Source organism: Notothenia rossii, assembly GCF_949606895.1.
Source record: "Notothenia rossii genome assembly, chromosome: 9".
NCBI lineage: Eukaryota > Metazoa > Chordata > Actinopteri > Perciformes > Nototheniidae > Notothenia > Notothenia rossii.
In genome coordinates, this window is record NC_136907.1 from 15019888 (window position 1) to 15045869 (window position 25982).

The 25982-nt window shown below is 39.2% G+C and overlaps 2 protein-coding genes across 2 annotated transcripts; one reads left to right on the plus strand and one right to left on the minus strand.

Annotated features, from left to right (window-relative positions):
* Positions 1-359: 359 nt before the first annotated feature.
* hspa4a (heat shock protein 4a) lies at positions 360-19082 on the minus strand. Its single transcript, XM_079648402.1, has 19 exons — positions 18766-19082; positions 14456-14513; positions 14194-14334; positions 12325-12447; positions 9724-9823; positions 9295-9428; positions 7815-8059; positions 7412-7488; positions 6899-7050; positions 5794-5900; positions 5077-5210; positions 4574-4755; positions 3948-4031; positions 3155-3301; positions 2585-2710; positions 2338-2445; positions 1945-2064; positions 1644-1805; positions 360-1356 (listed from the first exon to the last, which is right to left on the minus strand). Exons 1-19 carry the CDS (start codon positions 18870-18872, stop codon positions 1159-1161), a joined length of 2505 nt encoding a protein of 834 aa, XP_079504528.1. The 5' UTR covers positions 18873-19082; the 3' UTR covers positions 360-1158.
* An 852-nt stretch (positions 19083-19934) lies between these two features.
* On the plus strand, positions 19935-25982 carry zcchc10 (zinc finger, CCHC domain containing 10). Its single transcript, XM_079648759.1, has 4 exons — positions 19935-20044; positions 21080-21241; positions 22875-22910; positions 25217-25982. Exons 1-4 carry the CDS (start codon positions 20004-20006, stop codon positions 25452-25454), a joined length of 477 nt encoding a protein of 158 aa, XP_079504885.1. The 5' UTR covers positions 19935-20003; the 3' UTR covers positions 25455-25982.

Here is a 25982-nt window from a genome sequence, read left to right on the forward strand (position 1 = left end):
TAGGACCTGAAGACTGGGGTTATAATAATAGTAATAATAATAATAATAATAATAATAATAATAATAAATAATGATACTCACATCCCCCTATAACAGAGGGAGATATATTTATTTTATTTGTTGTCAGTCCAAAATGTTGGGTTTTTAGTTTTAATTGAAACATTCCCTAAATGAATTATGAATGAAATTTGTCCAAGTGTTTGTGTATCTAGGGAGCAATTAATCAACAAATGGTTCAGCCTGATCATTGTCTGTCAAAATATTACAATTACATTTCCTCCTGGTACACTTTACAAACTAGGGTAAAGGGAAGAACTGACACTATTGCTTGTGAATAAGCCATTTCTTACAGCACACACTTCTTTGTCAAGTTTTATTTTTGCTTTTTTTGGTGATGTGGCAATAACAGCAGCACCCTGAAAGTGATTTGTTAGACCAGCATTCACACTGTTGAGTAGAAAAAAAGACAGTACAAGGCTACCAGAGAACAACCAACAGACCATTGCTTTTGAATGAGAAAAGCCAAAAAATGAATTACTGCATGACAGTTACTTTAAGTACCTAGTTTCAACATACAATACAAGTATACTCAACACAATCTCCTTTCTTATTTTTTAACTAAATAAATCATAATCCAGCAGCTACAGTTATTTGTAGAGAACACATTTTACTATTTGTCATGTACAACTTGGAACAATCCATATTTGTTTACATGTGTCACTGTTCCTATACCATATTTAGACATACTGCAATATTATACATTTTCATGAATCCTGCGTGTATTACTAGTTTTCTTTTGCTGAGCCACTTGTTTTACAATTCTTTAAATCTCACATTCTTAGCTTAAAAGTGGTCAGGAGATGCCGAACAAACAATTGTTAACTTAATGGCCATCAAAGCAACACGCAAATAGCAGTTTCCACCATACGCTCACAACTTTTAGGTCATAAAGTAGTCCTTTCAATATTAACATTATGCAATATTTTTGTATTCATCAAAAAACAGAAAGAGAAATGACATGCCGAGGTGGCTGACTGATGAATAGTATTAATAAGGGATGCGGCTCTCTGTGTTTTCTGTGTCATCGACAACAATCTCAGATGAAGGACAAAATCAGGGGCATGTAGCAGGAGAGGAGTGAAACTCAGGTAAAACAAGTTATTCAACGTCCATTTCAGGTTGCTTCTTCTCTGGTGTTCCCTGCTCCGTGCCTGCAGGCTTGGCTTTGTCTGAGTTGCATGGCTCCTCTGTTCCCTCCTGCCCATTGACCGGCCCGTTCTCTGTCTTCTCCTCTTTGGGAGGCTCCACCTTGGGCTTGGGTTTGGACAGCACGGGGTTGCAGGCTGAATAAAGCTCCTGAACAGGGAAGAAGACAATATTTGTTAGAGGACAGGTAGAAATATATATATATTTTTTTTTTTTTACAGAGACCATGATTTACTCGATCAGGTTTTAAACCAAATAACGATATAGTGTACAACCAACTTGACAACTGATGATTTTCCCACTTTTGTTCCAGTCACTACAAAACTCAATAAATAATTAAATCTAACGGGAGTGGTTTTGATGAAGCTGTGGTAACAACCTCCAGTATTTTTATGGTCATATATCTGGACGTGCCTTTCAATGCACTCTTTTAGTACCTTAATCTTGGCATGGATCTCCCCGATTTTGACGACAGGGTCCAGAGTGAGGTCCTGATTATTCTGCTGGTTCATCTTGCTGCTCATCCAGACCATGGCGTCCTTCACCTGCTTGTCCACCCGAGTCACCTCCAGCTCATCCAGATGGTCGTACAGCTCATCCTGTGAGGAAAAGCACAGATAAATGATTACATCTGTTTGGTGATAGTTCATCAGTAGTCTAACATACAACCATGTGATGTAATACATAAAGGTTCATGTAATCTAACTAAGCATTCATTTGGTGAGCAGACAAACTTACCTTTGCGTTGTAAGCTTCAACGATCTTCATGTACACCTGTATCTGTCTGCCAAGCTCCTCAAATGCTTTTGGTCTCTCGTTAGCTTCCATGTATCTCTCACAAATTGGCTGGCCCATTTGCTGTGGAAAAGAACATCAGGTTAAGTTATCAAATCAGCCAGCGGGACAACAAAATGAAAAAGTGATATTGTAGAGGAATGTTAAAATATAAATGTCAGCTTTCTATTACAAAAAAAATGCTAATTAGCATTTATATCCGGTTTTGAAATAGGTGCATAAGTACCAAAACCTTACAGTGAACCATCTTCTTCAAATATCAGTTCATTATCGAATGGTAATATTAATATTTCATATATAAACATGTGTGCAGTTACACACTGCATGCATGGTTACCTTCAGGTCACCCAGTTTGTCGATGTAAACTTGTTTCTGTTGGTCCTCTCCGTCTTCATACAGCCAGGTCTCTGTATCCTCCAGTTTTAATGAAAATGTGTCACGATCCTACAAGTAAATAAAGAAATTAGATTAAATTCCCAATTCACACAATTGAAAGAACAAAACATGAAATGCATGCAGTTCATTTGAATTTTAGAAAATATAAATGTTGGTGCTATCTTTGCATCAACTGTGATTTACTCACAGCTTCGTTCACAAACTTCTCCAGGATGCCGTGCAGTTTATCCCTCATTTCATACACATACTCTTCTACGTAGTTCTTAGCATCATTCCTCTCCTTCTCCAGCTTATCCTGCATGATCATCTTACCCTGGAAGAGTCACAATAATGGTTTTCTCGATGTAGTCGGCAGAAGACACAATCAAACAATAACATGCTACTTTGCCCGCTTACATATTATACCTTTTATCACTACAGTCAACACTTTGGTTCAGTTTGAAATCAGGTCGGGCTCTCTAAATGTAAGCGTGTGAAGTGGGAATAACAATAATCACTTTTGTGGGGAAAGAATCCACCTATTTAGAAAACATTAACAAACTCTGTAAAATGAAAACTTCAATTAGTTTAATAGAATGTTGTCATGATTACGTCATCAGATAGGCATCGCTGTTATATTATAAACATCAATTATAAAGTGACTGACAATCATTTGAATTTGTTTGAAATATAAAGCAAATGAAGATAGGATCTGGGGGTCTCACGTCCACATGGTTGAATGCATGCTGGACATTCCTGGTGATTTTCAGAGCATTACCTCATTCTCCACACACAGATTCAGAACGTCAGTGGACAGCTGCCAGTGCAACTTGTTCTCTATGGGCAGCTCCACGGTCTTCGTCTTGACTTTGGGCTTCTTCGCCTGAGGGGGCTGGTTCTTCCCCTGCTTGTCGTCCTCTGTTGTCTGATAAAGGAGAGATGAATTACAATGAATATATTCAACTATAACCTACATAATGTTATATATTTAACATATGCTTGAGGTTAGTACAATGATGGTGAATCTGAGAGAACATAAAAGGTTAAACGATTATGAGTCTAAATGCTCTTATTATAGTCAAAAATATGATTTTATAAAACATGTGAAGCCTCGAGGGACTTGCAGTCATTTTCCTCTGGTGAGTGAGCCCTTACTGGAATCTATCAAACTAATCCTATCTAATCATTTTCTTTGTGCCCCACCTACAGATGTTAAAGTCCTTTAAATGTGTGCAGGATTACTGTATTCAGACTATATTCCTGTTAATGTGATTATTATTTCTGTTGGATTTGCCAAACGATAGACTTTTGACGATTGTTAGGACAGTCTTAATGTTTTAGTATTTCATTTTAACTATATTCTTCTCCCCTATATACTTTTTTACTTGTTTGTTTATTTACTCCTTTCTTAATGAAGTGCCAAATACGGCAACAGGGTAAAAGGACGAAGGGAGGATTTTAGAAACAAAAGCAAGGATGAAGAGAAGGAAGGAGGGAAATGAAATAAGGAGCAGAGAATCCAAAGAGCCTTAACTCTATGGTCATCGCCTTACAGGTCAACACAAGTTTACCTCCATCTCTTCAGCTTCTGTTTTTTTATCTTCACTGTCTCCAGTCGGGAGTTTCTGATCCTCATGGTCCATCTGCATTTTGTTCTGACAAACGGTAACAAAATGGAAGACATAGTACATTCATTATTTTTTTTTAAAAACATGGCATTATGCTGCTCGTCTTATCCAAACTCGGGCTTCAGATCGATTGAATGCGAGTATCACAAGTCAGCAAACAACTTCACTTTCCTTCTCACTTATGTGTCCTGAGCCTCTTATAGGTAATGCAGAGGTAGTGTAATGTGTGGTCATGACGTTATGTCATTTTCTGTTTTACAGATTGGCCATCTACTATTGTGTGTCACCCTAGTTGAAGTGACATTCAATCAGAGGAACATTAAAGGGTAAAGTTGGCTCTAACGAGGTGGAAAACAACCCAAAATAAAAATGATTACAAAGGAGGCCTTAGCAAAAGACAACTTTAAGCCCTTGAAGAGGTCTGGAACTTGTTAAGGCAAGATATCAAAATTCCATAGTGACGGCATATCTGGCTTATACAACATCGAGGTGTGGCCAGACTGACTGTGTGAACAGGATGTCTGAGGGGAAACACAAAGGTGTGCGTGCGCTGCTGTCAAAGTACACACCTCCTCTTCATTCACTGTCTGGTCATTCTCCGTCGACTCTTCCCCTTCAGGTACTTTAATGATCTCTACCAGCGAGGCGCTCGACACACTGAACATGCCGTGAATGTTGACCCGAACCTTCACCTTGACCTTTGCACTCTCCCCGGACGCCTGAGGAACCACATTCTTGACCAGGAACTGGCCTAGAGTGCAGAGGAAAGTTCAATTAATCAAATGGCATAGTTAACATGTTATAGCAATCCTTAGGAAGCTATCAAACATCTTAGAAGTAACATTTCTTAATTGTAAGCATCATTTGAATTGCAAAGTAGTTGCAACCACTCAAAGCTAGATGCTTGCACAAATCACATTTGAAAATGAACAATCTCCAAGTTAGCTATAACTGAAACACTTTCATTTAAGCTTGCATTTCAAACTATATCATTAACATACAAAATATCTCCAGAAACCACTTTTCAGTTATAATAGCTTTTTTAATCAAACATAGCTTGATGTTGCAGTACCTATAGCGCTGTTGGGGCAGGGCAGCTCCTTTTTGTTGTTGTAGTAACCTTCAAGAGTAAAGGGCTCTTTCCGGAAGAAGGTCAAAACTTTGGAGAAGGGAGCTGCGTGGTTCTTTGGGAAAACCTCACAATCACTGTAAGCACACAGCAGGGTGAGGTCAATTATTCAATAAGAGTAAACACAATTTGAGCAAATATTTGACATGGCTTGATACAGCTGAGACATTTTCAAATATCTGGTTAAATTTGATTGCAACTAGCATATATTTCAGATGGTGGGTGTGTGTGGTGGAAATGAACTACAGTTGGTGTGGGTGTGGCAATATATCCTGCAGGCAGGTGTGTTCTTAAAAGAAAATCCCATGCAGACTTCCAGCCTTGTCCTAACTGCAGGTTTGGGAAGCTTTTCAAAACTCTCTTCTTATTATAATTTTCAGAGTTTGGGTTGTTTCAGCTGTCAAACTATCAGTGTGTCATCAACTATGGTCTTACAGACATAATATAAAAGAACAACATCAGTTACAACACGTAACTGGTAATGACATTCTTAACATTTAAAAAAAACTAACTCCTGCAAGTTTAAACATTGCAACAATAAAGACATCTTATAAAGCATGATGTCCAAATCAGTATGTGTTATGAACTCTCCTATTCTCTTCAAATGAAAGAATATTCAAAGAAAGTATTTGATGTTCTCGGGTGTGACGGAGCTCGTACCTCAGTCCCTCTTCTGCGGCCGAATTCCATTTTAGAGAGATGGAGTAGGGCACCACATCAGTAATGGAGAACTCTCTCACTTTGAATGCTGGTGACAAGATTGCACACTGAGGAGAAAAGGGGGGAAACATTAAAACAAAAATTACTAAAGCAAAAACTTCCCTCCTTGAAGTGGCTCAATTACTCTGAGTCAGCAAAAAAAAATCAATGCCCAGCCTGAATATTCTACTACCACTTAGAAAGGAAAGCATGATTAATGATTGTAAAGCCGTTACCAGCAAATGTTTGGTATTTTGAAACCTAATAATATATAAAAAACACGTTCAAATATGTTCAATCATAAATCCTGCATTAAAGGGGACCCATCATGCAAAATGCACTTTTTTATGTATTTTATACATGAATATGTTCGAAAAACAAAACGCCCCTCTCTTTTCCTCCGTACCCAAATCTCTAAAAACGGAGGTACAACAGAGCTGATCCAGATTTGTGTCCGATATGATATAATATAGGAAATGCGGACCCACGGCACTATCAGAAACAGTGTCCGACTGTTTTGGACGTAATATGGTCTCTGTTTACATTAGCAAGCATCGCTAACACTCAGAGCTAACCTGTACTGGAGAGAATATGTGTAAAAAAGCAGGAAATAAAAAAAAGGAATTCACCTTGTGGTAAACCCGCAAGAGAAAAAGCATTTGAGCTCCATACTGTTTCAGAAATAACCTTGATGTGGTTCGGAACATGATATGGTATTTAATCCCGGCAGAATTTAACTGTATCCGCCGAGTAATTCTGAACAGGCATTCGCTTTTTTTCAAGCTAAGGACCCAGATCAGCATTTCTCTAACAGGCCTGAAAAAGAGGGATATGAGGGATGTCTAAAACGCATGATCTGTTTGGTATTTTGAGCAAAACACATCATAGACATGTTTTTTATATATCTGAGACCCATAATATATGCCTAAAAATAGCATAATAGGAGACCTTTAAAAAATTCCATGTTTCTCATACTCCACCCACTCTACCATCACAGCTGTCAGTGAGTTAGTCTGCTGCGTGAGTCAACAACACTAAATGCTGGGTCTGGACAGGTGAGCCGTACCTGCAGAGCACAGCCTCTGGCCACGGCTTCATCTGCATTCAGGGTGGTGCTCAGCTCCTTCCCGAAGAATTTGCCGATTCGCTCCTTGATGGCTGGCATTCTGGAGGCACCGCCTACAATCTCCACTGCGTAGATATCTTCCTTTTTCAGCTCTGGATGACAGGAAGCAGAGAGATCAACATTTTATTGAGTCAGAGTCAGAGTTATTGAGTCAGTGCTTTACATAGTGATGATTCCTCTGTTTAACAACACTTTGAGTCTTCTTAAAAATTACATCAGGATTTTTCCTTTAAGTTAAATCATTTGGTGAAAGAACATTTTTCAAAAACATTTCCACTATATGTTTGTTATGTGTGCTATAACTGGCCAGTATCAACATGCATAGATAAAAGGATATGAATAAAGGGAGGCCAGCATGATGCCAGTGTACAGAAGGAAAGGCTCTTTACTCAATGTGGGTGTGCACGTGATGACGGGGGTAGTCCAGCTGACATTCAAGTCAGATGTACTTACTGGTTTGTTCCATGACGCTGCGCAGGGGACCCTCTACTTTGGCCAGCAGCCCTGCACACATCTCCTCAAATTGACCTCTGGGGACACATGGTCATAGGTTATTAATAGACCGAAATACACAGAGTACCTCTAAAAGTCATTTCTAATTATAGCCATGCATTTTTTTTTTATCCGTGGTCATGGCAGCCTTATTTCATATTCTGACACTAGTCCATGGAAAAGAAAACTATACAAAATAAATGAAGCTGCCAGGTTGCTTTTTCTGGCCTAGATTGACATCATCAGTATCACACACACAACATAAAGATTACCTATTTTCTTAAAGCCTCTTTTATGATTGTTGTCATACCTATAGTATTACAGTTTTACTTGTCTTAGTTTCTAAAATAAATCTGCATCTCACCTGTTAAGTTTCCCGGAAACGTCGATGTCGTTCATGAAGCACTCGATGTTGAGAGGAAGGTCGGAGGAGTTGGCACTCATCAGCCTCTTGAGCTTCTCACACTCCTGGTAGAGTCGGACCAGCGCCCGGGGCTTGGTCTTTACGTCCAGCTTGTACTTTTTCCCAAACTCCTCGCAAAAGTGGTTGACCAAGATGTTGTCAAAGTTTTTCCCGCCAAGCTCTGGATCAAACGCTGTGGCCAGGATCTGCCAGGTGGAAGATATGGGTTAAATATTTGAAGGTATGGTATGTAATCTAACTACCGTAATTTCCGGACTATAAGGCGCACCTGAATATAAGCCGCAGCAGCTAAATTGAATGATGTGTACATATATAAGCCGCACTGGACTATAAGCCGCAGGTGTTTTAATGTTTAATTACCATATGTAAGGGTTCGTGCACAGAGGGGATTGTCGGGAAAGAGATGGCTGTTTGAGGAAGCTCCCATTTATTAACATTTCAACAAACAAGTTGCATCTTTGCATAACGTATTCAAGTGTTAGCATTTAGTGCAATAGTAGCTACAGAACATGTACTGTGTAAACTGTACTGTATCACATAGCGTTTCAGACACACAAACTTTTCAACTTTCAAACTTAAACGGTGCGCTCCCAGCGCACGTACCGGCAGTGATCTACAGCAGTGGTTTTCAACCAGTGGTACGGGGACAAACTGTCTCGCTCTCGTAATGTCTGTCTGTCTTGCTCTCGTTCTGTCTCTCGTACCACTCTCGGTTCCACTTTTACTTTTACGCGCTACCTGTCTCACTCTTTTCCGGCCTCCAGCTTTCCCTGCTGGAGCCCGCCGGCCATAGAGCCCATAGAGTTAAAGGTGGTGGACTGTAACCTGTAAAATCCATAGATTTAGGAGGTCCCCTAGTGGCCGTTAGCTGTAAAAATCCATAGATTAGCCGCACCGTTATATAAGCCGCAGCGTCGAAAAATGGGAAAAAAGGCACGGCTTATAGTCAGAAAATTACGGTACTAGATGATTATTTAATTCCAGTGTATAGCTGTATGTCTAGGATGGGTCAGGAGATGATAACTCAAAAATGGTGCTTAATATTTGTACTCATTCAATACATACAGTATGGTGGAATAAACAAACTGTACCTTATTCGCTATACAAAAGTATTAAGGGTTCAACAGTTTGGTACATCAAAGATATCTGAAATGTTTCATCAATTCAATAAATAGAAGTGACGTTTAATTGTGTTGTCCTTCAGTTGTAAGGTATTCCTATTTAAATGTTCTTTTCTGCTAACGAAATGTTTGAAAATAACAGGTTTCATCTTTCTTTTTACTTCGGAAAATAATATGAACATGTGATTGAAAGAAATGACCCAACCTTTGGCCAAACCAGCCAAGAACATAGATCTGTGTCATCGTAACCTGTTTTAAAAACATTCTCTCTGTGTGGACACAAATGATTCATTGCTCACCTTCAGCTTTCCCTTGTTGAATGCACAAACAGACACCTGGTAACCCGAGTGGCCCACATCCACAAACAGCACTATCCTGGGCTTCTCCTCTGGAGCTGGCAGGTCCTGCTTGTAGATGCCGTATGCAAGAGTCACTGCAACAAACAGGAAGACTCTGATGTTATTGTGTGCTCAACTCAAAAGATAAACACAACAAAATACTGCAAAAGATGTCACTCAATGATGCTTTTGAGTTGGTTTAAAGATCAGCAGTTCAGTACAAAATGTCACTATAAAATGTACATTTGTTATACTTGTCACATATGCTACAATATCTACGGAACCTACTGTAGATGTAATTTCATGGCACAATGTTATTATTTCTCAAATAACCCAATAAGTAGTTAAATTGGGCTCAGATGCTACTCGTCCTGGATAGAGATAATGTACCTGCAGTGGAGTCATTCATTAGTCGAAGACAGTTGAGGCCAGCGATCTGCGCTGCATCCATGACAGACCTTCTCTCTGGGTCAGTGAAATAGCTTGGTACCTGGGAAGAGAAAAGAATGTCGATGACCACCAATAATGAAAATGTAAGGCATTAATGACATGCCAAACATATCCTTTATTCCTTCTGTGTGAATGATCACTTTGATGCATCACAATATGTTTGGATAGCGTTGCCCTGTTTGTTTCTCTCCGTGCTCTCTTTGAAGAAACTAGAAAGGGCTAATTTGAGCTATTGACAACAGTAATAATAACATGCAAGTCATCTCTAGGGCTGATGCATACTGTGGACCAGTGAAACCAGTGAGAGCCTAAGAGTAAAAGCCTCTCTGTGTGAGGTCCGTAACGTTACATAACAGATGCTGTTAGTGAGTTAATATAGTGATCACAGCAAGAAACACAACCATCTCGTTCTTTTCCAACAGGGTGCATGAGAGGAAATAAAGCTTTTAGAAAAGCCATCTGGTGAAGTGCTTGGAGCTCAAAATGTCACACAAACATTTATACATCGAGGAGGCAACTCTCACTGGACATTTTTATAAAATAAACTACTTGAAAATGCAACTGAATGCCATTAATAGCTGTCAAAAAGGAAGGGTGGATATACAATGAACTATAATACTTAAAGGCCCTGTGAAGTGTGCACCTGTGCATGATCTGTTATGCTAATACGTATAGTAATGACCAAAATTGTCCATTGGAACCCATATCAAAAGATGTTGGAATAGCAACAAATTTGACGAGTTTTGAATTTTCCGGGGAAATCTGCAGTCGACCTTCGCCTTCGTGGGCGTGGCTTGCGATCTACTGCGTGACGTCACGAGATGGACGCCGCCGCACTGTTTACATTCACCACCGTTCGTTTTTTCTCTTTTTCAAAGTCGAATTTCTCAACGTTTTTGAGCTAGTATTTTCCTGGAAAGTGTGTCGGAGTCGACTGGAAGTGATTGCCAATCGAGAAAACCTGACAATGGAGGCGACAGTGAAGAAAGAGGGATGAAAAACACAAGGGAAACGATGCATTGCCGCTGGCTGTAGTAATGTCAAGTCTGCCGAAGTGGCGATGTTTCTGTTCCCAAAAGATGAAGGTGAGCCTGGCTGGTGTCATTGTTTCGGAGATTCTTTGATTGATCATGATAAATAAAGGCCAGTGGTCGATTCGAGAGAGAGAGAAAGAGAGACTGACAGAGTTACAGGGTTGTTGTTAGCATCTGGTGCTAGCTCGGAGCTAACGGAGATTAGCTGTTTCAACAATAAGGAGAGGGAGAGTGCTCTCCTGTGGGACTGAGAGAGATAACGTCAGCTCAGGGAGGTAAACTGTAGCCTAAGTTATCTCAGTGGGTTTGGTCATCTATGTAAACAAATATTTCCATGTATGTAATATTAGTTGTATAAAATAGGTTAAGAAATCCTTCCAATGTTTTTTGATTATTGAAATATATGTTTCATATGAGTGTTGAGAGCTGTATCCATAAATCTCTTAATGTTGCCCTCAAAGTGCACCAGATTGATCACTTTCCTCATCTATCCTGTCCGAAAAGCTGTCCAAATCAATCATTTCTCTCACACTAGTATCACTTTCCAGAGTCTCCGCCATGTTTACAATCGCAACTGGGTACATCTTGTGACGTCACAGCCACTATCGTCTGCAACTTCCGTTAGGCTCAGACGGCAAAATTAATAATTCATTAATTCATTAATTATGAATTATTAAAAATTATTTTAGCCATGAACAGGCACAATGATATGTAAGGAATGAAACTGCCATTTCATTTTGGTGCAAAAACATGCACTTCACTGGGTCTTTAAAAGGGGACCTATCATGCAAAACGCACTTTTGTACGTCTTTTATACATGAATATGTGTCCCCGGTGTTCCAGGGAACTCACCAAGTGTCAGAAAACACAACCCTCTCTATTTTCCTCCATACCCAAATCTCTTAAAAAGGGGCTGCAACAGATCTGATACAGACTGATCCAGATTTGAACACTTCTATGACGTCACAGAAGTGGCGCTACGGCTATTGGGCCAACTCCACCAATCAGGAGGAGACAGCCACGGACATTGCCGTTCTGAAGCGCTGGAGACGCTGTAGTACATATGCCAGGCCTGTAGGTGGTGCTGTTCTCACAGAATCAGACCATGAAAACACAGTGTTAAATTGAGTGAAATGAGGAATGGCTAAAATGCATGATCTGTTTGGTATTTTGAAAAATAAAAAGTATAAATATGCCTTATATAGGTATGGTCCTAAACTATATTATTCAAATATAGCATGATAGGTCCACTTTAAGTACAGGTCATTGCATGAGGTAAAGTTAATAAAGTAAACCTCATCAGTCCGAGGTCATATCTTTAAATACACTATGTGCAGTGATCCAACAAGTAACATAACACCTCCTCAGACAGTTGATGCCAAGTAGATAATATATGTTTGGACAAGGCACGAAGAAAAATAATGCACTATACTCTATTCTAGAGTTTGATAGATAGACACCCTGCTGAAGTGGAGAAAGCACTGCAGGTTTCTTGAGGAATCCTTACCGAGATGACACAGTCCACAACTGGTTTCTTCATTGCACTTTCAGCTGTCTCCTTCAGTTTGGTCAGCAGCATGCCGGTGACCTGCTCGATGCTAAACACTCTTTCCTCCTCCATGTACATCACCTACAGTCAGGGAGAATCAAGTACACTATTAAAGAGAGACAATGCAGGAATTTTACAATCTTTAAAGGCTGTTTTCTCAAAAGTCAGAAATGTCCACTTCAGTAGCACCCCCAAACTACATTCCTATCTGTACTCTAAAGGTTTCTTTAAAGAGGATTTTGTTCATATTTAATTCAGGGATTTGATTTTTGTGAAGGCCGTCAGAGTGATTAAGAGGTGTCTAAAATGTCCTCCGTAAAAACCATTGACTCAATGAGATAACCATTGTTGAACCTGGCTCTATCTTATGTTCACATTTCTATTCGGTAAATGTATGCAATTTAGCACATTTATAATAAGATAATCAAATGCCTCATTTACATATTTTATTTCGGGAAATCAAATTTGCCTTAAAAAACAACTGTCTTCTGTAAGTCAGGGGTCGGCAACCTTTTTGATATGAAGTGCCATTACAAAAATTATCAGCGTGCCGGCGATCGTGAATTATCAACAGGAGGGCGGGGGGAGCCTCGCTTCGGGGAAGCAGCGTGTGGACCTGTCAGCGCAACTTACATGATGCTGAATTTTAACAAACAAATTTAAATAAATGGTTTAAACGGCATAATAATAAGGACGATCGTCTGTTCTGTGATTCTCCAGAACACACAGATGGCCAGTCCGCCCCTTTGTAGCATGTTATTTCGATGAGAGATGAGCAGATCGCCACTGGGCTTTCAACTAAAGACAGCCACAAAAACTGCGGCATTTGTACAGCTCCTTATGGGTACAGCAATTAGTGAAGTGCTTTCCTCTTTGGTGAAACGATCAGCACTGCACCACGGAGGAAAGCGGCAGAAAGTCGCCTGGAGTTAAAAAGAGCGGGGCTGCGTTGCGTGCATGGCTTCCTTCTGCAGGTAACGGGGAGACGCGCTCTGGCGGCGGTCTCGTTCAGGATCCGAAAATAACATTTTAATATTTTGCACTTATTCCACATATTCCTAGTATGCCACTGGTTACGGTGCCACGTGCCAGGTGTGGCCGACCCCTGGTGTAAGTAATCAACTGGGTAAGTTTTATGGTGATTTATTGGCTCATAATGTTACCCTATTCATCTCTTAATATTTTTGACATTTCTTATTAATAACTTTATTTATATAGCTATAAATATGACTGTTTTATTCAAGGATTCAAACAGAGTTGAAGCTCATAAAACAAGCACTGTAATACTGTACCGTAACGTAACCATATTTTTGTATTAGCACTTATATACTAATAAAGGACTGGCTTATCTAAAGCCAGTTGAGTAGCACTTGAAATGTTTTGGCTCTATGAAACCTGATGTACTTATATGATTCTGTTTTCTTCTAGTTTGTATGTTCTTGGTCGAATGCACTTATTGTAAGTCGCTTTGGATAAAAGCGTCAGCTAAATGCAATGTAATGTAATGTGTATATAATATATAAATATGCAATCTTAAAACTCCTAATCCAAGGACTGTTTTTGTGGGCAACAACAGCTCGATGCAATCTTCTCTGATTTGTCATTTCTTCTGATGACTCACATTAATAATCTCCACAGGGACACCAAAGCATGCTGGGCTGTGAGTATGCAGTGTACAAGCCAGGCACTGTCATACGTGTACTTTTCAAGACCTTTGAGAGGGTTTTGAATCTTACACTATCCATCTGATGGCACCAAAAGAACATTTTGTTTATATTTATGAATTCAGTTAATTGATTGCAAGTTTCCTATATAGTTATTACTTACCTTTATGCCGGTGGATCCAGAGGGCAACTGTGCAAGATCATACACCAGGTTAGACTTGGCTGCCTGGACATAGGGGTCTGAAAACGCCCTGCCATGGAATTGCTTGAAGCCTTGCACTGTGTTCTGACAGTTGCTCACCACCTGGACGTGATAAAGGAGGTTAAAGGAGAGATAATAAATACAAATGAGATATACGTTTCCACTTTTTGGGATTGAATTACAATAAACTCAAATGATGTTATTACAAATAAATTGATCTTACCTGGCTCTTTGCAGCTGCTCCTATAGATCGGTTACGTGGTCCATATGAGACAAATGAGCTGGAAGAAAAAAAAACAGAAATGTTAAAGGTGGGGTAGGTAATTTTGGAGAAACCAGCTCGAGTGCGCTAGAATTTGAAAATACGCAACCGGAAATAATCTGCCACTTCCCTACAGAAACCCTCCTCCAACACACACGAACGCGCACATGACCAATGAGGGCACGAGATAAGTTTGTGTACAGATGGAAAGCTGACAGGCAGGTAGCCCATCCAGTTATTTTAGCCGGGCCGGCTCAAATGATTGGTCGTGCTTTTTACAGCGCCACGACTTCCACAGATGAATTTTTTGTATGTATTTATTATCAAAGCATTTAATATATTCATTGCTATCGGGATGTTAAGAGCATTCCATGGAATATAACAAAAAGTGTTTCTGAAATAAATTACATACCCCACCTTTAAGCTACGGCACACATGATAATAAGAGCAAGCAGTGTACGTGCTTTGTATTTTCCAGGTATTTGGGGAAACATCCTCAATCAAGAGGAATGTACTTGCTAGTTCAGTTATTACATGGTCTCATGCCTATACTGAGGCCACCCCACAATAAACTGGACCAACTGTTTCTTATGTCAGCAGTAGCAATGCTATCAGTTTGTTTGGGTTGGCATAATTTTAACATTTTAATATGCGTTTTCTTAAGATATTTGCCGACAAACTGTAGCTCATGTGGAACTGAAATCTTGTGTCTGCATTTAAGTTTGTTTAGATCCAGCTCTTACAGTTAACAAGGTTATGTATAAACACAGTCGGAGATGATGTGACCAGTCAACTTGTATCCAAGCGGGATTTGGTCTCAACAGGCTTGTCATCAAAATCTCTTTCAAACACAGATGTCAATGGTGATCGTCAACACACAAATGTAGTTTCTGATGTCAAAAGAAAGTCAACAAGTTTTATTATGTGGTGTTTTTTTTTAAAGGTCCCATGTCATGGCCATTTCTACTGATCATATTTCCATTGTTGAGGTCTACTGGAATAGATTTAAATTGTGCAATTTTCCAAAATCACATTGGTTTCTCATACAGCATCTATAGTATCTGTATTCACCAGGTATTCACTCTCTGTCCTAAACGGCTTGTTGGAGCCCCCCCCCCTCCCTGTGAGTGTGCTCTGATTGGTCGGGACGTTGCGAGGCTCGTTGCTGCGAGGAGCGGACAGGTTTCAGGGTCGGCGATACAGCCAGAACAAGCACACACAAACACTCACAGCCGAAGTAAAAACAATAAGTGTGGCTTGATATTGAGTAAGAAAAAGGTTTGCTGTGAGAATGGGTCTGCAGAGAGCATTTCTCCGAGATCCCAACTCGTCTATTACCAGCAATCAGGGAGCTCTATGCAAGTCAATGGGGACTCCCTGTTAGTTAGCCAAGGGATCCTGCTGTGTGAGGTGCTCCGCGGATTGGTCCATTTGGGCCAATCCGATCATTTGTTGTTGATTTGGGTATTCACACGTCACATAACCCAGAAGTAAACAATGGAAAATGAGAAATCTCCAAGGAAGCGTTTTGGGTCAGCATAGACAGGTATTTTCTGTGTTAGAGTTTTACTCGCTACAGGGTGTACTTTGAGGGTTTTTGACTCTGCAGACCGTTTACATGCATAAAAACCTTCATAACACACAAGGGGACGGGTAATAACCGGAAAAGCATGACATGGGCCCTTTAAACAATTTGTACTAATTTGAAGGGTAAAACACAGGGACATAAGCATTAAAGAGCAACTTCAAGTTTAAAGACACCTGTGAATAAATGTGTAGGAAAATGATGAATACAATAGATTTTCAAAAAAATATACAGAAATATACACTAGTGACATCTGGCGTCGTTTTTGTAAGAAATGTTCACTTCCGCATAAAAAAGCCTCGGCACGTGACCTCCCGCGTGTGACGTAACATGGGGGAAACAAGGGGGAGAGCGGCCGGTGTAACGTATTAATAAACATGGATCCCAATGCTAGTTTCGACACAGAAGACACAGAAGAAGTTGAGCATGAATATTCGAATGCATATGACGGACCACAACCTTATAATTATGAGCCTGCTAGGCGTCCAAGAGACCAGGAGCAGCCAAGGATTAGAAGAAATAACGGCCATCGGAGAGAAATTGAGCTGTGGTGTGAGGGGAACCAGTGGAGAACTGGGCAGCTATCTTGGTGAGTGACCGGTGTTAGCTACAGAATGTTAGCTAACCTCACATCACAACATTGTGAAGTTAGCTATCATATATCAGGCTATAACTAAAGTAGCATTGATAATATAGTAACGTTACTGGCAGGACTGTTGATACTGATCCATAACAGAAACAAATGCGCAAGTATCAGCCGTATCTCGCGTTACCTAATGCAACTCCACACTACAGTGCTGTGTACCGGAGGAGAGACGCGAGATACGGCTGATACTTGACGATCTGGCGGAAAAAGGTTGTGGAGCCTCCGTTGATATGCCGTTGTAAATGGCTTGATGGAAAGAAGGTGTCTAGTTGGGGAGGTTGCACAGCTGATTGCAGCAGGTGAGTGGAGGTTGAGCCGGGAGCCAGGAGTGACAGCCACCACCACGCAAACACAAACAACACAGACAGGGGGAAACAAACAAACACAAAGGAGACGGCTGGAGCAGTACAGCCACCACAGCGTTACCTAATGCAACTCCACACTACGTCTTACGGTGCAGTGTACCGGAGGGGAGAGAGAGAGAGCAGCGAAGGGGGGGAGAGAGAAGTAATACGGTTTCCTGATAAAGCTGTGGAGAGTATGTGCTGCAGGGAGGTGGATGCACAACGCACCCAGGAACGAACGCTAGCTCCGGTCCTTTTTACTGTGGACTCGGATGTCCTGACAGGCTGGTATTTGTGCAACCTGCACAAACACAATACTGCACCATGATTACAAATGGTGAAATACAATGTAGAACTTCCGAAAAATACCAGCTCACTAAAACACAACCGCTCAACTCAACGCAACTACTAACTATACCCGCGGTCAGAGAGCGGAGATGTTTACCCTTTGTGATGTAATATGACGCGTTTGACCTTAAAAAAAAGCCGTTTTTAAGAGCAGAGCTCAAAATTGCTCCTTTCCCTCTGAATTCCTGCCCTTATGTCTCGTAAAACATATCAAATCCTACATTCACTTTTTTAATTGTAATTTTCAAGCAAGTTTAAGCATAAATGTAGAAAAAAAAAACCCTCCAAGATGCTCTTTGAGCACTGTACTAAATTAGGTTAAATGCTTATCAAATGTAATGTTTATGCCACAGCTGTGCAGAGTGCACAAAAAGAGTAAAATCATTAGATCAGTTTAAATAAGATTAAGATAAACCTTGTTCCCCATAGGGATAATGGATTTTATATTCCCCATAAAAAAACAGCAACACTAAACCAAATTAAATCAATGGAAAACATTATTTCTGATGAGATAACACGTTTACTTAAAAAATAGGATACAGTTTACATTGTATTTAATAAGAACTAATATTGTTGAAGATATAAACAGTCTAATTTACAGCATCTGTACACAGGTCAACACCTTACAAACGACCCCTTGAAAATAATGTTTTTCATTAGGATATTGTAACAACATCAAAGCCATAGTGGGTACAGTGTGCTGTAGCAACCAAATGAGCTGAATTCAAACTATTTATTTATTTTGTAAGTACATATTATAAATGGTATAAGTCAATATCTTTAAGTATACATCATAAAACACTTTAATTTAACTCAAACTTGCTAGATTATTCCAACAAGCGGCTGGCTGCTGTCGTCATCGTTGAGAACATAACTGAGGCGCACAGTTTGCCACACGGGACACACCGGTTGGTCGGAGCTTTCGCCTCCAATACGTGAACAACAGCAATTAGAACGGGGTTAACACCGCCCGCTCTTGTTCACCGGGCAACCAGGGTCTGTTCCCAAACAATACAGTAACGGTAAAAGAGAAAAACTGTTTAGTAAGCTTATAGCTAACTAGCTAGCTCGTTAAGGCTCCATTGGTGGTAGGAAGACACGCTGTAAGGATTGTTTTATATGGTTTGCTTTAACGTTAGAATCATTGACAATACTGACTTTCTAATACGGAAAGGTAGATTTAAAAGCCAGGGGGATACACGTTTGGCTAGCAAGTCAGTAAAAGCAGCATTCACGTGTATTATGACCGGTGAGATACATACACGCGTTTACAAAATAATAACCCTCTGTCCTTTGTAGCTGTCCTCTAAAAATTCCAATAAATAATACATGTGTTTAAGGTACTTACGGTGTGCATCTGTCGCTGTACTCATTAGCGACAGTCTCGATCCCTCCGGCTCGGGCTACAGCTACATAGCAGCTTTGAAAGCCCAAGTCAAATCCCACCACTGACATCTTCTGTGATACGATTGTCCTCTGGCTATAACAACGTTATCTACAGTTCGACCTATGCTAAATAAAACAAACGTTGAGCTCTGAAAATATGTTAAAGCCAGGAGAGGTAGTTGTGATGAACTGTTCTTAAGTAAAGCTACTTCTATACATAATCCACACCGCTGTCTATTACCGGTGTCTCTGATCTGGGCTGGCAGGCTGCAGCAGCAATGTGGTCTAACGGACTTCTCGTCGGAAGTCATCGCGAGATTTGAGTCGTTCTAGATACATCTAGACCACTCTGGACTTTCTATAAACATGTGGAGGTTTTCTCTCTGATTTAAAGGTTTCTACAAGCCTGACACACAGTGTAAACAATTAGAGAACAAACCATACCAACACGTTTTTTTTCTGGCTTAATTCTATTATTTACCACATTGTTGCTTTATTTTAAATAAAATGATATTATATTTGACATATTGTAGTTCGTTTGTGTTCATTCTGTTATAAAACATACACATACCATTCAACACAAAACAACCCAACAAAAAACAAGAATCTAATGGAATAAATGATTTTGAATCGTTATCATTCACATTTCACATTGAAGCATGACACTGTTAAACAGGGAATACAACATTTAGGATGAACTATTATACATTTTTTTTAAAGATGACATACAATGTTGTCCAAAGAATGTCTGTGCAAGAGGTTCATCATACATTCCTCTTTTTAAATTAACCAAAATCTGAAGGATGTACAATATTTAAATACCTTCCTTTCATGCATTTTAAAAAATACAAAATAAGTATGACATGTTTGAAAACAATGATATGAATATAGCTCTTGACAAAGTAACCATGGGTGGGTGTAATGATAATTGAATAGTAGGAGGGAACATTATGTTATTGACAGAAATGCTCTGTATAATGTTTGCACACTATTACAATTATTCTGTGATTGTTACATTATTTTCCTATATTTAATCTGGTCTGTTTGAGTGTGTATAATCCCAATAAAGTAATTTGCACTGGTGAAAAGGGAATAACATAGGTGCAGTACACCATTGTTGTCGTTCGGGGAGCACTCATTAAGGCTTCCGGAAATACGTACTGGTCTGACACCAAAGAAGAAGAAAAAGTAAACCGCAACATGGCGACTCCCATGCACAGAATAATAGCTAGGAGGCAAGCGTGAGTATACTTTATATTACTTTGTATAAATACACCCTTTTTATCGTTTGGTGAACATAATGCTCTGGTAAACACAAATTAGATTGCGCTGGTCTAGATTTGTGTTAAATAAAGGAGATCAAATACGAAAACAGCAGGGCTAAATAGAGCAGCAGCGCGCCGCGGTCTTGATCTACAATGCATTGTTATTACTACCGTTGGAAGGTTTTCTGTCCCGTAATCAACAAATACCTTGAGATAATTCAGTTGATTCGAGATAATAGTACTAGATACGTCAAGGAAGTATATCTTGGACCATTGGAATAGTATAGTTACATTTTAAATTAGTTAATTAATATACCATATTGTTCTCTCATAGACCCATAGGCCTACTACTTTGTCGAGGTATGAGGAACCGCAAGCCAACACTAGATATATATATAGATAGATAGATAGATAGTTCTGTTACAGTCAGTGCAAGAATTACAACATTTCAAAAAACATTTCAAAATAGAATAAAAGAAACATTAAAAGCAAATGCATACATATTCACAGTAGATCACACATATGTTCAGAAGAGTATCTAAGAATACACACTAACATATACAGAATAAATAAATACTCTAATACCAATATACTAAAGGGCCAGAAACAAAAAAAATTGTGTACTATGTATATATTTAAACATTTTGCACAGAAGCTTTTAATTAAAAGTCAAATCCATCCTGTGAGGAAGTGTACAGTAAGTAGGCTATAATATGTATGTACAGTATGTGCAAATTGTTCATTATGATACAGAAGATAGCCATAATAATTGGAAAGTGTTTATCGTTGCAATACTCAACTAGATTTAAAAATATACACTGTAGAATGTTAGTAGGCATTACCAAAATGATTGATGATTCAACCATACAACATTTTCACCAGCTACAAAGCTTTACTTTGCTGAAAAGTAGTTCTTGGCAATTAATCATTACTCAACTTGAAACAAGGAAATGTAGCTGCGACATTGTCTGTTCATGTCTATCCTAATTCAGTCTGTTATTTTACATACAGGGATGCAAACAAACAAAGTGTTCGTTGCCAGAAGTGTTTGGAGCTGGGACACTGGACATACGAATGCACTGGGAAGCGGAAATATGTGCACAGACCATCAAGAACAGTTGAGATGAAAAAGAAACTGAAGGAGAATGAAAACAAACCACCGAGCATCCCTGGGTAAGGATATCCATCAGAAAACCGCATAGAAACAGAAAGGCAGGATTCATTTGATGCTACTAAAAACACAAGGGATTGTCAAATCCCTGAGGCACCCAGTGGAGTTCCTTTCAGAACCTGAAGTAAATCAAACTTGTCAATCTAGAGACATACTTTTCTCACTACCATTGCCCAGCTTTGTTCAGGTTAAACAGATCCAAAAAATGATTGAGAAAAGTATTTTCCCGGCATTATTCTTTATACAGAAACTAATACAGAAGGAAAATGGGTCAATCAGTCATACCTTAGTGATGACTGAATTAATGAAACCTTGCGAATTAAGCCTTACGCAGCGTCCACAGGGCAGCGTGCGTTGAAGCTTGCCGGCGGGCGTGTCTGAAGCTCGACCAACAACCAATCACATGAATGTCCCGCCCCGGACACACAAGCACGCGGTTTTATTGGCTAGAGCTTGTACTGGCATATGATTTGATTGGCTGACGCTTCCGTCGAAGCTTCAAAAGTTGAACATTGGCTCCACTTTTGAAGTGAGCAAAGCGAAGACGTCACCCCATTCAAAGTGAACGGGCAGAAGCGTTGGAAGCTTCAACACACGCCGCCGTGTGAACGGGCCGATTTGCTTTTTGCTCTCTCTTATTGTGCTGAAAAATATTTGAAGTTTTATAGTTTCAAACACAATGACACCTGGTGGCCTGCAAACCGTATAGAAGCTACCTAAGACGGGCTGAAGCACGACACAACACCTATCTGTTATGACTAGTTTTAGTCTTGTGTGTGCAAAAACAGTTCAATAAGCCTGCATGTTGTTTTTAACTGTGCTGCATTACATTTAGAGCGTGTTGCAATATATTGCATGACATAATTTATCAATGCATAAACCAAAAGTTGTTCATGCAAAATATTTTTTCTGACAGAAAACCTTAAATATTGATGTCATTTAGTCCAGCTGTCATTGCCAGCTTATTTGTTTTAATATCATGGTCTATATTCATTTAACATTTAATATGAATCACATTGTGATGTGAAAATGTTATATTCATTTATAAATCAACAAAGTGGAAATGTTGTACTTTCTTAATTATTTTCTTCTTTTATCTGGCTAATGTGTTTATCACAAGTGTCAAAACACTTTCAAAGTTGAATCAAGCCCTTTCAGTGATGTTGTATACTTAGGCCACATAAGTAACATTGTATTCTTAATTTAACACAAGCTCCTACAAAATGTTTTAAAACATTCACTTCACATGAATGGTGAAACGAGCTTTAGAGGAACTGTGTCACCCCCCCATCTCTACTCTACTTTCTAAAACTGACCCATAAGCAAAGGACAATGCTATTGCTTTATATTGCCATTTAGTGGATCACATTTTAAATTACAGCCAAACACTTCAAAAAGAATACTGCACATTATTATCAAGATTTTTTTTGATGTTCAGATATGTCAATTATAAAAATTAATCCCATTACACAATAAACACTGCCTCTCTTTTCATGAAAGTTATTGACATAGCCAATGTTAAGACTACTACAACACATATTACTACTTATCACTTGAGTAACAGGCCAATTCAATCTCAATGTATTGACTAATAATAATAATATCAACTCATTAAGGCTTTTATTCTCTTTACAGACCTGGAACAGAAGGGCCTAGTGAAAAGAAAAAGAAGTAAGTAAAATGTATATTTAACTGAAGTTTGAGATGATGAATATTTTGACTCCAGACAATATATATTTTTGATGAGAAACAAGTCCCAGAGGTACGATATGCATGAATAGTATTACCTACAGTTTGTGAAATATTTGGATACTGTAGCAATCTTCTACATTTGAATAATACATGTTTAGTATCTCAATGTATTGTGTAAATCTTGTTATGTTAATAACATGTTAATTGTTGCATCACTCCAAGAGCCCTTCAGTTCTTCTGATGGTGGGGGGTCAATTTGTTTTGGTCATTCACACAAGGCTTGATACGGTCACATGATGAGTTGTAGTCCAACGAGTGTAGAGAGGGAGTGGGTTATCAAGCCCTCAAACAGCGAGTCTGCATTGGTGCTGACTTCACCTGCTTCCCTACCTGACCGGAGTCAACGCTGTGTGTGTCTGTCAGGAAACAAGCTGTTTACAAACAGTTCCTGCAAACATTCACTGATAAATTGCGATGTTAACAACCTCATGATAACCTCATATTTTTTTAACGTAGGATCATACCTGTGTTTAGTATAAAGTTGTGTATATTTACAGACTGTTGCAAAAACGAAGAAGCTTATCAAAATCAGGTTCAAAACTAAAAGAGCTTTACAAAAAAGTAACACAATTAAAAATGTTTGGAGTTTTATTTTAGTTATTAATTTAATTTTTTGTCCAAGAGATGCGGATTTGAAACCGTTGTTACATTCAGTTATGGCATTTCCTGTTTCTGGCGGAGAGAGGGGAGTTTGTTCCAAAGCTTGCCGCTGTATTTACTCCCTCCATCTGACAGGAGAGAGCCTCGTTGAGCTGCGAGTGTCACTCCGCCACGGAGTGGGTAGGGTGTGGTTTGGAATTGGGCCGAAGTCATGTGAGAATCCTGGTCACGTAAATGTAGGTTATCTGGGAGTTTTTAGGAGGGATGTCATAGTGAACCTGTGATCAAGTGGATTTTATATGACCTTTGCAGTGTTACTATTGATTAAAACTGTAGAATTCTAGATGAACATTCTTAAAAGAAGTGTAATGAAACTGCTCCCTCTTGTGGAGACAACTGATGACAGTTTGCTGAAAACTGCTAACACAAGCAGTAAAACAGTTGAGTAATTTTTTTCTCCTGTTGAATCATATTACAATGTCTGTTGTTTCTAATCCTAAATATCAAAGCTTAAAGGAGCAGCTGAATTGAATCTTTCTGTCATTCATTTTTGTATTATTCTCATCTCTGTATTTTCTACCACAAAATGTATGTATTTATGTAAAGTCCCATACTTTTAATTGGGAAGGTTTTATTTTACCAGCCTAGCATATCAGCCCCTGTGTTTCCTTATCAATCCCAAATTATTCATTTTTGTAGACCTTTTTCACAACAGGCCTTTTGACTTGTGGCAGAAAGGCGCGGGTGGAACTAATGACTTTAACGATGGCTTGGTCACAGCTGTGATGCAAACACTGTAGATAATTAATAAGGACATTAGCTACACTTGTGTGTGCCACGTCAAACTCTCTGCTGTTACAATGGACCTTTTCAACTTTAAGGTCCCTCCACATCTTCCCCCTGGTCATATGTTCTGCCACCTCCCACACATCAATTATTTGCATCATCACAGGCAGAAAATGGTCTATCTATAACGTTACCAACAGGTATTCGGTGTATAATTGAGCAGTGAGGACTTTATCTTCTCTATAGACAGTTTGGCTCCAGCATAAATTCAGATGTTGTGTCATGTTGTGTCAATTGCTTTTTAGCAAGCCATCCTAGTGTTTGGGTAGGAAGGGCAGATGGTGAATGGGCATGAGATGTGAGAGATCTCAACAGTGACTGTTTTGCTTAATGGTGTTGTTCCCCATTCATTAAAAAACAACTCATTGATAAAGCTGTAAAGGGCAAGACTAGTCAGATACTTTTTCATAAGTGTGAGTACACTAGTCTTTAAAACATTTAATAAGAAAAAAGTACTTGTAAAGGTAACTTTTTAAATGTTCCCGTATTTTTTCAGTTTGAATAATAGACCTAACACAAATTCAGCAGATTTGAACATGTCATAGACATCATGCCATTTCACTTTTAAAGTAGACAAACCAAGCATGTCAGTGTGGCTGAAGAACATTCAACCAAGTGAAAAGCCTTTCAACATCACTCTATATATGTTCTCTCTCCTCCTTTGTAAACTGGCACAACTACACCCCGACTGTAAAAGTGTTAGACCTTTTTATAACAATACTTGCTGTTCTGTTTACAGTATTCATGTTTTCCTTTTGTGCTCCGCCACTTGCTCTCAGGGTGAAAGATGGTAGCGGCAGCAGCAGTGATTCAGCCAGCTCCTCAAGTGACTCATCGTCAGACAGCAGTGACTCCTCCAGCTCCTCTTCAAATGACAGCGACAGCAGCGGGGACAGCGACGATGACAGCTCTTCCTCATCTTCGTCTTCCTCGTCCACATCCTCAGACAGCTCAGACTCAGGGAGCGGCAGCGGCTCAGATCAAGGACCTCCAAAGAAGAAGAAAAAGAAGAAATGAACAAATGTTAGAATAAATGTTTTTTCTCAAAGTAAATTGAAGCTGTCCACTTGAACCCCCTTCCCTTCCCCCCCTCCCCTCCCTTTCTTGTCATAATTGGCTTGATCCAAAGGGAAAGGACACCTTTAGGGCTGTAATAGTGCTTTTACAGTTTAGGCAAAAAGGACAATTTTATTATTTTACGTCAGCCATTTTCACATTCTTTTTCTTTTCGAAATGCATATCTCTCTTCCTGTTACTTTATTGATATATTTTCCCACGTTTCTATATCTACTTAGCACATGATTTTTAATTCTGAGAACATTTATGAAAATAATCGTGTTAAATTTGTGATTTTGTACTAAAGTTTATTTTTCGTCAAATTTAACTGCCACCGCACAACCTCAAAAAAGTAATGCCGTATCTGGTATTCCAAAGACATTGAACCTTTCCAAGGATAGAAAATAAAAGTCTTTTAAATTTTAAATTAGTTTTGAAGTTGGAAAGTCCTGTTTCACTGTGAAATAAACTTGGCTTGGTTTTCTTTTT